The following is a 13,610-nucleotide window of genomic DNA, read 5'->3' as shown; positions in this document are numbered from 1 at the left end:
TCTTTCTTTCTTTCTCTTTCTTTCTTTCTTTCTTTCTTTCTTTCTTTCTTTCTTTCTTTCTTTCTTTCTTTCTTTCTTTCTTTCTTTCTTTCCATCTTTTTGTGTTCTGTTCGATTTCTTTCATCAGCATTTTGTAGTTTCATTGTAGCAATCTTTCACTTTCTTAAATGTATTCCTAATTTTTTGGTAGGTATTGTAAATGAGATTTCTCTCTTGATTTCTTTTTCAGCTAGTTGGATGAATAACTGTTTTAATGGGTATGAAGTATAAACATTAACTTTTGAGTTGAAGTTGCAAATAAATTACAACCGAAGTTAATTCAGGAAATGTTTTTGAGCCTTTGCTATATAGAGAGCATTGTTACACTCTGAGGGAATGACAAGGATTAATAATACATATTGAGTCTCTAGGTGATTTACAATGTATTTTCTCCTCCAAATATATTTGTGAACAAATAAATAATCTTATAATTTTCATTGAGTAGATGGAAAAATTCATCCAGAGACCTTATGCCAAAATTATAGATAAAAATGTTTATTAAACTTATTTCCCAAAGAGTGTGATCAAATTTTAATTATATAGTTCTCCTTTGGAAAATTAACAATAAGTACTTTTTTCAACTCAAATTCATTTTATAGTTTAGATAGGGCCTGATAGAATTATCTTAGCATTCATTCTTCCTTTGCTTCTTCAAAATGTAGCTTGGTAAATTTCTCTCTAAACTGAACAATCTGGGAAAACAGTTTATACTTAACTGTCCTTGATTTTAATTTTTTGTTTGCTTTTAGACTTTTTCAATTTCATTTTTGGGTAGAGTAAGAGAGGAATCATTGTATTTGGCAAGGTCTCTAATGAATTAATTATTTTTTTAATAGGTTGGACTTGTTGGAATAATCCTGATACATTTCTACAATGGCCACTGCTCAGCTTTCTCACTCCATCACAATACACAAAGCATCTAAGGTATTTGTTAAGAATTAAAAGAAAATCAATGACCATTTAGTGAGTTAGTTCAGAATTATAATTTTAATCTTTTGTATGTGTGTTTGTAAGCAGCAATTTTATCAGTTAATTAGCACATAATATTCTGGGAGAGTATGTGTACATTTTAACTGCCTAATAGACCAAGGACCAGAAAATTAAAATTAATTTCTACAAAGTTACTTACTGGGTGCTTGTTTCATGTTTATACAATATATTTAGATCTTCTAGAGTAAAAGAAATCAGAAACAAAAAGATGTTTAAAGAGAATGGTTCTTGGTGAGATATTCACTTCCTAAAACGTTAGGAAACTTGTGTTGCACACCATGGTGTAATTATAAGAACAGAAAGGGAGAGCACTGAGAGAAACTTGGATGCTAGAAGTCTAGGGGAGCATCCCAGGGCCAGGCATGTAGTTTGGTTTGTCCCATGACATTCATTAATGCATCATTTGTTTATTCATTGAGACTCAATATTATGTAATATAATATTCATAATACTATGTTATTCACTGATAAAATGCAAAAATATGATCTTCATCTTCCAAAAGTTTATAATCTGGTTAGGAGTTAAGACAATATACAAAGCAGTATATGATTTATATATATGTGAAAAAGAGTAAGACAATGCAAATTGTAGGAATTTAGAAATTTCATATGGACTGGAATGGTCTGTATATTCCTCATGAAAGAGGTAAGGCTGAAGGTGGACAGACCTTGAATGATGAAGATAATGTGCATAGAGGAGAGAGAATTCCCTGAGGAAAACCTAGCATATGTCTTGACTCAGAATAAGAAATAAGATGGGCTGATTACAAAATTGGCTGATTGACTTTGGGCTGCCTTCCAGTGAAATGCATGGTAAAAGCGTTGTACTGTCTTTTCCTATGCCATTTCTCTCTTTTTCTGGGGATCCAGGATCCAGTATAAAAACGAGACCCTTAATTTTGGGAATCTGTTTATACTTTCCAGCTGTGCCTGTTTATTAGGCCGTAGAAACTACATGCTTTCCTGAGCCTGTTCTTCCAAGGGCTCCACCCTGAAGCCAGTAATCCAATTAAGAAACTTAAAAACTGGCAAATGAAAAATCTTACAATTACTGGATCATCTTCTGTCTGTGTATTTATATGTGTTGTGTGTATGGTGTTTACATAAAAGAGTGCTAATTAATTGGCTTAAAGAAAAATAAGCACTTAAATCAAATATTTTGTCAGAAGAATTAAAACTTTAGTTCCTTTTAGTTTACATGACTTTAATAATCTTTGGAAAATAAAGATTATTGGTAAAATAAAAATATCTTCAAAATTTAGACATTTGGTCTAGGTCAGATATTAGGTTTGCTAAATGCTTTAATGTCACAAACTGCTTCTTTGACTTTTAAAAATTATTCAGCTTACCTGCTTTGGAGCCATTAGAGTCTAAAGCCTAGGGACATGTGGAGTTAGCCATGCCCCCTGGCTATGTTGGGAAAAGTCAGAATTTATCTGCACTCTGCCTTCAAATATTATATTAACTGGTAATAAGTATTATCCTTATAGTATGAATTAAGAGTGATACAGAATGTAAGCCACATGAGGGAGAGGATTGTTATATGTTTTGCTCACTACTACATCTCAGAACCTAAAACAGTACCTATAATGTAATAAGATTAAATACATATTTGGATTAAGATTTTTCATACTTTGGAAATGGGAAAAAGAGCATGCCTGGCCGAAAGAACTGCATAAGACAACATTTTCCAAACTTATATGACCAGCAAACACCTAACATTTTTACTGAATATATTCATATAATGTGTAAGTGTAAAACTAAATGAATTTTTACAAACTTAACACATTGTTGTAAGCCAGAAGCCAGATCAGAAAACAGAACACTACCAGCACTCCCTCTCCTGCTGTCTTCTAGTTATTATTACCTCTCCCCACCAAGGGAAACCACCATCTTGACATCTAACAGCATAAATTAGTTTCACCTGCTTTTGTACTTTATATAAATGAAATCATACACTAATACTCATTTGTATCTGGTTTCTTTTGCTCAGCATTATGAGTGAGAGTTATCTGTATTACTCGGTATAGTTATAGATCATTCATTCTCATTGCTATGTAGTATTCCATCGGGGGCATATACCACAGTTTTATTCATTTTACTGTTGATGAGCATTTGGGTGGTTTCCTGCATGGGTCTATTACAAATAATGCTTTTCTGAATACTCTAATACATGTCCTATAGTGAACATATAAGCATATGTGTTGGATGTATACCTATGAGTCAAATATGGGTCATAGGATATGTGGTTATTTAGCTTTATTATATACTGCCAAGCAACTTTCCAAAGAGGTTGTACCCATTTACACTCCCACAACCAGTGTTTAGGAATTTTTATTATTCTACATCCTTTTAAAAACTTTTAGTCATTTTGGTGGGTGTGTAGTATTCTCTCATTGTGATTTGTTTGTTTGTTTGTTTGACAGTCTTACTCTGTTGCCCAGGCTGGAGTGGTACAACCTTGGCTCACTGTGATCTCCACCTCCTGAGTTCAAGTGTTTCTACTGCCTCAGCCTCCCGAGTAGCTAGGATAATAGGCACCCTCCACCACACCTGGCTAATTTTTGTATTTTTAGTAGAGACAGGGGTTTCACTATGTTGGCCAGGCTGGTCTTGAACTCCTGACCTCAAGTGATCTGCCCACCTCAGCCTCCTAAAGTCCTGGGATTACAGGTGTGAGCTACCACCCCTGGCCTCCTTGTGATTTTAATGCTCACTTCCCTGATAAAATTTAAACACTTTTTCATTTGTTTATTGGTCATTTGGATATGCTCTTTTATTAAGTGTCTATTTTCATACAAATAGACACTTTTCTATTTGACTGTCTTTCTTAAAGAATTTTAGGAGTTCTTTATACATTCTGGATATGAGTCCTTTGTAAGACCTATGCTCTTAATAGTATATTAATGAGCAGAAGTTCTAAAGTTTAATATAGTCTAATTTGTTAATATTTAGAAAATACTTTAAAATTATAATGTATTGACACAATACCGACTGGAATTCATGAGACATATTTTGTGCTTGGCTTAAAGAAAACAGCAAAAAGCAGCCTCACAGAATAATGAAAAACAGATCAAATTTTTATTTTTATTTTAATACATAAACACAATAAACATTGTATATACAGTAAACATAGTATGTCAAACATATGTTGAAATGATAATTTGAGATACTGGCACAACCTATCCATCAGCAAATATTCTATATGCAAGATGACTCTTGGTAGACGCTCCTTACATACTGAAGCAAAAGTCACAAATTCATATACCAGTTGCTCTCTTATCACACTTCTTTTACGGCACACTATTTCTTAAGGAAGACTATCTAATCATTTAAGAACAATGATTTAGGTTTGTTTACTATGTTATATATATACACATACATAAAATTTAGCAGGAAGCTATTCCTAGTATTGATACTTTTTATAGAACACTATGACATCTTACAGAAGCTTTGTATTCCTCAGAGCTCTGGCTTAAGCAAAGCACAAAAGTATGGAAATACATGGCAATAGAATAGTAGATGAATAGCCGCAATTCCACATGGCTAGACAGTAGGGTGCATGGGAGAGAATAAGGGAGTGTGGGTAGGGAGGAAGGGGTACGAGATGAGGCAGGAGAGCTAAACAAGAATAAGATTTTGACAGTTCTCAAATCCCACTCTAAGGTACTTGAACTCTATCCTGGACGAACACTGATAAGATTTGTATCCTTGAAAATTAATTCTGATAGCAATATGGAAGACAGGTTGAATAAAAGAATTGTTAGCAACGAAATCAGGGGCTACTGTAGTAATCAAGGAGATAATTAAGTATGTCCTTAGTCAAGCCAGTGGCAGTGAGAAGGGAAAGGAGAAAATAGATTTGAGAACTCTTTTAGAGAGAATTAATAGAATTTAGTAGGGTATGAATGAAAGAGAAGACAAAGATGAAGCTGCTTCTAACCTGGATGACTGGAGTAGTGCTGATTCACTAGTCTGAGAATGAGACTTGGGATCAGGTTTTAGCCAGGGGTGGCAGAAATAAACTGAGTTTAAGTGATCTACAAAGTAGTTTAGGTACAGATGTTCAGGAAATAAAAATATAGAACTGGAACTCATAACAGAAATAGGAACCCTAAATCCTTTCTGTATAGGCTATAGCCGAAGCTATGAAACTAGATGAGATTATTCATGAAGACAGCTATAAAAGAGAAAAAGCCTGAAGACAGAATCCTGGGGGATAACCAACATTTAAAGAGCAGAACAACTGGAAAAAAATAAAAGAGACTGAGACAGATACGTAGGAATAGGTGAAAAACCAAAATAGTGTTATAGCACCTTGGAGAGGAAAAGAGAGTATGTGGGTAACAGTGTCAGATAATATAAAGAAGTTACATATTATGAGGGATGAGAAGAGGTCAACTATAGGATTGTACTTGGTGACTTTGAAGAGAATAGTGTAGAAAGGAAAGGAGTAAAATCCAGATTGCAGTAGGGTCCGAGGAGTGTATGAGAGAGAAGGAGATTATATAATCATAGTAAAACTCCAGTTTCATGGATCATTGTGAAATAAATTGTTTTAGTCTTGAATTACTTGGGTAATTGTTTCTGCCTTTCTGCTCTGCCTTGCCTATGAAGATCTAATTTAATGTAATATTCAAAGCACTGTTTCTTTTTGATTACCTTCAAATGTATCAAATTTGAAGTTCTGAGAAATCTTTTCATTATATCTGTGGTAATGATGTGCTGAACTGAATATATTAAAGAATACTAATCTTTTCTCACCTCCATTGTTTTTCCAGGAAACAGTTTTCCCATCCCAAATCACTAATGAGCATGAGTCCCTGAAAATGGTGAAGAAACTTTTTGCTACTTCCATCTCATGTATAACATACCTAAGGGGCCTGTTTCCAGAGAGCTCTTATGGAGAACGCCATTTGGATGGTAAAGTTAAACTAACTAGTCTCTTTGGCTGTTGTAGCCCCTTTCTCTATTTAGCAGAAATAGACAAATTCTCACAAAGTATGCTAATTCCAACTTAAGGGCCTGTTCTTCAAGACCAATTTGCTAATCCATTTTTCCATTTTAATTTTACTGTGTGTAGTGATTTTACTTATAGGAATTACTAGTTCCTGGCTAGATGCCAGGTGACAGATGGAAGAAAAAAGAAATCTGTTTGCATAAGTCCAGTATAAAAGCAATAGCTAGATCAAAATCTATTTGAATGCTGTAGATTTGCACTATTTTGTGCCTCAATTGAATTTATTCTTTAAGGTACACTTTGGCACTGAGGAAGTTCAAAGGAACCAGGTGAAAACCTTTTCTCTCTGTTAACATATACAAAAATGCTGGGGGAAAAAAAAAGCCAAACTCACTTGTTGATTCACATGGATATTAAGATAATTATTATTCTAATCAGTTCTGGCTTTTTTCTCAATTGCCAGGTCTTCTACTTTCATTCCTTTTGTTTCAGTGCTCTTAAACTTATCATCTCATTTCCTTATATTACAAGCTGTTTCTGGCCCCTTTTCTTCTCTTATTATAAAAACAAGTACCGGCCAGGCATGGTGGCTCATGCCTGTAATCCCAACATTTTGGGAGGTTGAGGCGGGTGGGTCACCTGAGGTCAGGAGTTCGAGACCAGCCTGGCCAACATGGTGAAACACTGTCTCTACTAAAAATACAAAAATTAGCTGGGCATTGTGGTGGGCACCTGTAATCCCAGCTACTTGGGAGGCTGAGGCAGGTGAATCACTTGAACCCAGGAGACAGACATTTCAGTGAGCCAAGATCGTGCCATTTCACTCCAGCCTGGGTGACAAGAGCAAAACTTCATCTCAAAAAAAAAACCAAAAGACAACAAACAAACAAACAAACAAACAAAAAACCAAAAAGCAAAAAACCCAAGTACCTAGTACTCAACAATTTTTCAAAATCTTATTTGTTTAAAAAGCTGGATTGTGTATCGTGAAAATGGCCGTACTACCCAAAGTAATTATAGATTCAATGTTATTCCCATCAAGTTACCATTGACTTTCTTCACAGAATTAGAAAAAAACTACTTTAAATTTCATATGGAACCAAAAAGGAGCCCATATGGCCAAGATAATCCTAAGCAAAAAGAACAAAGCTGGAGGCATCATGCTACCTGACTTCAAACTATATTATAAGGCTACAGCAACCAAAACAGCATGGTACTGGTACCAAAATAGATATATAGACCAATGGAAGAGAACAGAGACCTCAGAAATAACACAACACATCCACAACCATCTGATCTTTGACAAACCTGACAAAAACAAGCAATGAGGAAAGGATTCCCTATTTAATAAATGGTGCTGGGAAAACTGGCTAGCCATATGCAGAAAACTGAAACTGGACCCCTTCCTTACACCTTATACAAAGGTTAATTCAAGATGGATTAAAGACTTAAATATAAGACCTAAAACCATAAAAACCTAGAAGAAAACCTAGGCAGTACCATTCAGGACATAGGCATGGGCAAAGACTTCATGACTAAAGCACCAAAAGCAATTGCAATAAAAGCCAGAATAGACAAATGGGATCTAATTAAACTGAAGAGCTTCTGTACAGGAAAAGAAATTGTCATTAGAGTGAACAGGCAACATACAGAATGGGAGAAAATTTTTGCAATCTATCCATCTGACAAAGGTATAATATCCAGAATCTACAAAGAACTTAAAACAAATTTACAAGAAAAAAACAACCCCATCAAAAAGTGGGCAAAGGATATGAACAGACACTTCTCAAAAGAAGACATTTATGCAGCCAACAAACATATGAAAAAAAGCTCATCACCACTGGTCGTTAGAGAAATGCAAATCAAAACCACAATGAGATACCATCTCATGCCAGTTAGAATGGAGATCACTAAAAAGTCAGGAAACAATAGATGCTGGAGAGGATATGGAGAAATAAGAATGCTTTTACACTGTTAGTGGGAGTGTAAATTAGTTCAACCATTGTGGAAGACAGTGTGGCAATTCGTCAAGGATATAGAACCAGAAATACCATTTGACCAAGCAATCCCATTACTGGGTATATACCCAAAGGATTATAAATGGGTAAACATATGCACACATATGTTTATTACAGCACTATTTACAATAGCAAAGACTTGGAACCAACCCAAATGCCCATCAATGATAGACTGGATAAAGAAAATGTGGCACATATACATCATGGAAAACTACGTAGCCATAAAAAAAGAATTAGTTCATGTCCTTTGCAGGAACATGGAGGAAGCTGGAAACCATCATTCTCAGCAAACTAACACAGGAACAGAAAACCAAACACCGCATATTCTCACTCATAAGTGGGAGTTGAATAATGAGAACCCATGGAAACAGGGAGGGGAACATCACACACTGGAGCCTGTCGGGGGATAGGGGGCAAAGGAAAGAATAGCATTAGAACAAATACCTAATGCATGCAGGGCTTAAAACCTAGTTGACAGGTTGAGGGGTGCAGCAAACCACCATGGCTCATGAACAAAACTTCACGTTCTGCGCATATATTCCAGAACTTAAAGTATTTAAAAAAATTTTTAAAAAGCTGTATTGTGAATCTTGTTGACTTGTCACTAAAATAGGAACTATCATTTTGAAAATAAATATAGAGAGCTACAAGTTGCCTTGTAAGATGTTATTTTTCAAAATCTAATTTAAAATTTCTTACGTCTGTATTTAATGATATACCTTGGCCTCATTTTAGTCTAATTCTCTTGGTTGGGCACGGTGGCTCATGCTTGTAATCCAAAGTGTAATCATAACACTTTGAAAGGCAAGGTGGGCAGATTGCTTGAGCCTAGGAGTCCAAGAGCAGCCTGAACAACACGGTGAAACCCTGTCTCTATAAAAAATACAAAAAATTAGCTGGCCGTGGTGGTGGGTGCCTGTAGTTCCAGCTACTCTGGAGGCTGAGGTGGGAGGATCATCTGAGCGTGGGGGCTTAAGGCTACAGTGAGCTGTGATTGCACCACTGAATTCCAGCCTCGGTGATACAGTGAGACTCTGTCTCAAAAAAGAAAAAAATATTAAGCAATGTAAGAGCATCAATAAAATGCATGTGTGCTATAAGCACATAAACATGGTATTTGCAATCACAACAACCTCATTTGTATTATGACATCTTTTGGTCTATGAGATACAAACTTGTAAGAGTGAATGTGTTTATATCTAACATATATTTGCAGTTTCCCCTCGTGTCTAGAACATAGAATTGAGAAAGACATATTTTTGGTAATAAGCACATACTGTGTGCCAGTCACTACCCTAGGCAATGGCAATGATACCATTCCCTATAGCTTTATTTTTTGTGACAGTTATTGTGGAAGTGATATGTCTCCCTTTCAGTGTTTGTTCTTAAAGTAATATACATCATAAAAATGCTTAGTACTCCTGTGTCACTCTCTTGTAATTTCTGAATGTTATATCAACACAGGATAATTTTCATATCCCTCAATAGAGATACAGGTAACATCAATTTTAGGACAGGAAAACAATATGAAAAGGTGAAGTTACTTATGCAAAATCACACATAAATCAGTGACTGATCTTGGACTACTTTAAGCCAAAATTGTATTTATTTATTTATTTATTTAGAGACGGAGTCTCATTTCATTGTCCGGGCTGGAGTGTGGCGACATGATCATTATAGGATTACAGCTTCGACCTTCCAGGCTCAAGTGATCCTCCTGCCTCAGCTTCCTGAGTAGTTGGGACTATAGGCATGTGCCACTATGCCCAGATAATTTTTTAATTTTTTTTTTAGAGGTGAGGGTTCACTAGGTTGCCCTGGCTGGTTTCGACATCCTGGGCTCAAGTAATTCTCTGCCTCAGCCCCTCAAAGTGCTGGGATTACAGATGTGAGCCACCGTGCCCGGCCTAAACCCAGACTCTTAATATGATATTCCTATTCTTCCTAAGTGTAAAAAGGTAGTTAGATTTCAGATAAAGTAAGTATTTGAGAATAATCCATGTGAAATTTTTCATTCCTTTCTTTTCATTGAGAGGGAGAGAAATAACAGGGAAATGACTGAGATTGAGGTGTATATTTTAAGTTGGTCAATGGACATAGTCTCAACACTACCTCATAATTACTTAGAATTCTACAGAGGCAAAGAAGGGACACAAATGGATTTTGGAGCCAACTCAGTTGTGCTACATTGTAGAAGGGGGAAACTCCTAACTGTAATCAAAATTGAGACTAAGCTACTTCTTAACATAGGATTTGTTTTTAAAGTAGATGTTTAGAGATCCAAAATGTTTTTATAAGCTATAAAACTAAATAAATTATATAAATAAAATAGTTAAAGGAAATACCCTATTTAGCATGGACAATTTCAGTACAGCAGTCATTTAGTAGATAAAAATAGACTATGTTTCTGTTTTTGTAGACCTCAGTTTAAAAATCCTCCGAGAAGATAAAAAATGTCCTGGGTCACTGCATATTATCAGATGGTAAGTAATAGAAATTCTATAAAAGTTGAACAACATTATTTTTATCATGGCTGAAATTACCCATAATGCTTTATTTAGTAAGTTTTTTTTTCTTTTTCTTTTTCTTTTTTTTTTTGAGATGGAGTCTTGCTCAGTTGCCCAGCCTGGAATGCAGTGGTGTGATCTCGGCTCACTGCAAGCTCTGCCTCCCGGGTTCACGCCATTCTCCTGCCTCAGCCTCCTGAGTAGCTGGGACTACATGCGCCCACCACTACGACTGGCTAGTGTTTTTTTTTTTTTTTTTTTTGTATTTTTAGTAGAGACGGTCACCGTGTTAGCCAGGATGGTCTCGTTCTCCTGACCTCGTGATCCGCCCGTCTCGGCCTCCCAAAGTGCTGGGATTACAGGCATGAGACACCGCGCCCGGCCAAGACCATTTTTTTAAAAAACCATTTCTTCTTTCCTACTTTCCCTCTTTCTTTTTCCTTTTCTTTTCTTTTTCTTTCTTTTTTTTTTTTTTTGAGACTAAGTCTCCCTCTGTCGCCCAGGCTGGAGTGCAGTGGCACGATTTCGGCTCACTGCAACCTTTGCCTCCCAGGTTCAAGCGATTCTCCTGCCTCAGCCTCTCGGGTAGCTGGGACTACAGGTGCACGCCAATCATGCCCAGCTAATTTTTGTATTTTTAGTAGAGATGGGGTTTCACCATGTTGGCCAGGATGGTCTCGATCTCTTGACGTCATGATCCGCCCACCTTGGCCTCCCAAAGTGCTGGGACTACAGGTGTGAGCCATTGTCCTGGCCTGCTTTCCCTCTTTCTTTTTAAAAAATAATTTTCTAGGAATTTGTAAGAATTATTCAATATTTTTAATTATCAATATTAATAATTTTAAGACACTGATTTAGCTTTGTTTTTGAAAGAAAATTGACTTATATAAAAATAAAAACTGTGATAAAATACTAAATATATATACCTATGTACCCACAGAAATTTAAAAAACTGATAATTCATCATATGTGTGTCAGTGTACTAAACATGGGATCCAAAAAAATTTGGTTCACTACCACAAAATTGCTCATTACTACTTATAAAGTTCTATCAACATATTAAAAGTTGCTGGAAGTTTAAAAAAGTGATTAAATGGGAAAGGTAAGATGGTTATCAACTTAATGTACATCAAAGCAAAAAGTGCAAATGAATTCTGTAGTTGGAATTATTTTGGCTTCGCATGTGGTCCAATTGACATCAAACATTTATTTCTTGACAGGATTCAAGGTTGTTTTGATGCTTTGGAAAAGAGATACGTAAGAATGTTTTTAAACTTACACCGGAATCAAAGGCTTGTCTTTTATTCTTTATAAAAAGAAATTAGACTTTTATTTCGTTGTATTTAACAGTATAAGTGTCTACGTTTGCATTCATAAACTAATTTCTTGTTATCTTATGTCTTTATTGTCCTGTTGATGTCTCCTTTGCATCAATTAGAAAGAAAACTCATTTTTCTCTTTTACATACTCATATCTTTTTGACCACAGAGTTTCCTCTGAAGTCACTGGAAGAGATCCACAGGATGTGGGACAGGAGAGACAAGAATCTGGCATTTAGTGCATTGAACGTATTTAGAATAGTGGTGATTCAATTTGCAGATATGAAAGGAAAAAAATGGACTTGAATAATTGTTTTTTATTCTGTCTTAGTTATTTTGGTAACTATATTTAGTTCATAAGTATAATCTATTCCTTTACAATAGGTAGTATTGTACTAGTATTGTACCTCAGATTTAAAAAAATATATAGCTTAAATTTTAAGTGCATCTGATCTTTCATGCTGCCCAAGACAGCTATGAAGGGCGTACAGAATGGAGGCTCTAGTCCTAGTTGAAGAGACAAGATGTATATAAATGAAATTTATTTTTTCTTTCTGTTTTTTTCTTTCCTGTGGAGCTTTTATTATGAGCAGAGGGCAGGGCAAGGCAGGGGGCTCAGTCCTTGGCAGCGGCTTTCCTCATGGCGGCCAGGACATTGCTCAGCTCCTCCTACTTCCTCTTGGTGCGGATGTGTGTTCCCACCTTTTTCTTGATGAACTTGAAGGCCCATTTGTCCTTGGAGACCTTGAGCTACTTCATGGGATGCTGCCCATACAGGGTGAAGCCACACACCTCTGGGATCATATCCCGCATGAACTTGGTGTGTTTGGTCAGGCACCTGTCAGGCACCTGTGGTGGCAGCTGGGCCTGGGCTTGCTCACATTCTTGGCCACTTTGTGGCCCTTGTTGAGTCCCATGGCTGTAAGGTAGAGCAGAGCCATGGCTGCTGCTCTCCAGTGGCAGCCAAGGCCTATAAATATTTGAAATTTCCACCACTGCTTTTCCCCATTTTCTCCATCTATGTCTTCTTTTTACTCCTCAGTTCTTGATTTTTTTTTTTAAGAAATCTTGTTTTTAATTAAGAAATCTTGAGGTCAGGAAGCCTTACACTAGATTATTTAGCACATTCATATATTTCTATTTCCACTGCACATTTGTTACTTATGATTTATTCAACACTGACCAGAGGGACCTAGGGATACAAAGATAAAACAGAAGTGGGAAAGAGCTTATAGACCTTGGCAGAAGATAAGTGATATTCATATGCAGGGCTGATGATCAGCTGTTATATGCTGACTCAGCTGTATCTGCTCTTAAAATATTGAAATATTTCTGTATTGAATGGTAAATTGCTGCTTTTCTGAGACCTCATGTGGCTCCCTATCAATATCCTCCACGTCACTTTACCAGTGTCTCTTTTGGGATCTCTCCAGAACACTCCAAAATCCAGTAACCAAAAGGTTAATATCTAGTCCAAGGTTTGCTTCCAGGAGCCCAGCTCTAGAGCTAAATTGGCATCCTTTCTGACTGGCCAGCATCTATGTCATATTGGGCTTTACATATTTATTTATTTATTTTTGTGAGTGTGTGACAGTCTCACTCTGTCGCCCAGGCTGGAGTGCAGTGGCACGATCTTGGCTCACTGCAACCTCCACCTCCCAGGTTCAAGCAATGCTCCTGCCTCAGCCTCCTAAGTAACTGAGATTACAGACATGCACCACCATACTTGGCTAATTTTTGTATTTTTAGTAGAGACGGTGTTTCACCATGTTGGCCAG

At 36.3% G+C, this 13,610-nt stretch overlaps 1 protein-coding gene across 3 annotated transcripts in view; it reads left to right on the top strand.

The window, feature by feature from the left end:
• HORMAD2 (HORMA domain containing 2) overlaps nucleotides 1-13,610 on the top strand; it is a 103,514-nt gene that overhangs the window by 15,767 nt on the left and 74,137 nt on the right. For all 3 annotated transcript variants that reach the window (XM_011979103.1, XM_011979105.1, XM_011979104.1), the window contains 4 exons: nucleotides 876-963; nucleotides 5,810-5,951; nucleotides 10,426-10,489; nucleotides 11,734-11,770. In XM_011979103.1, the coding sequence (XP_011834493.1) occupies nucleotides 913-963; nucleotides 5,810-5,951; nucleotides 10,426-10,489; nucleotides 11,734-11,770 (294 nt within the window). In that variant the 5' untranslated portion in view covers nucleotides 876-912. The remainder of the gene's footprint in view (nucleotides 1-875; nucleotides 964-5,809; nucleotides 5,952-10,425; nucleotides 10,490-11,733; nucleotides 11,771-13,610) is intronic.

The sequence above is a fragment of the Mandrillus leucophaeus genome, unplaced genomic scaffold, assembly GCF_000951045.1.
Source record: "Mandrillus leucophaeus isolate KB7577 unplaced genomic scaffold, Mleu.le_1.0 Scaffold2, whole genome shotgun sequence".
NCBI classification, from domain to species: Eukaryota; Metazoa; Chordata; class Mammalia; order Primates; family Cercopithecidae; genus Mandrillus; species Mandrillus leucophaeus.
The sequence above is the reverse complement of the archived record's forward strand: the minus strand, read 5'-3'. Positions and strand labels throughout refer to the sequence as shown.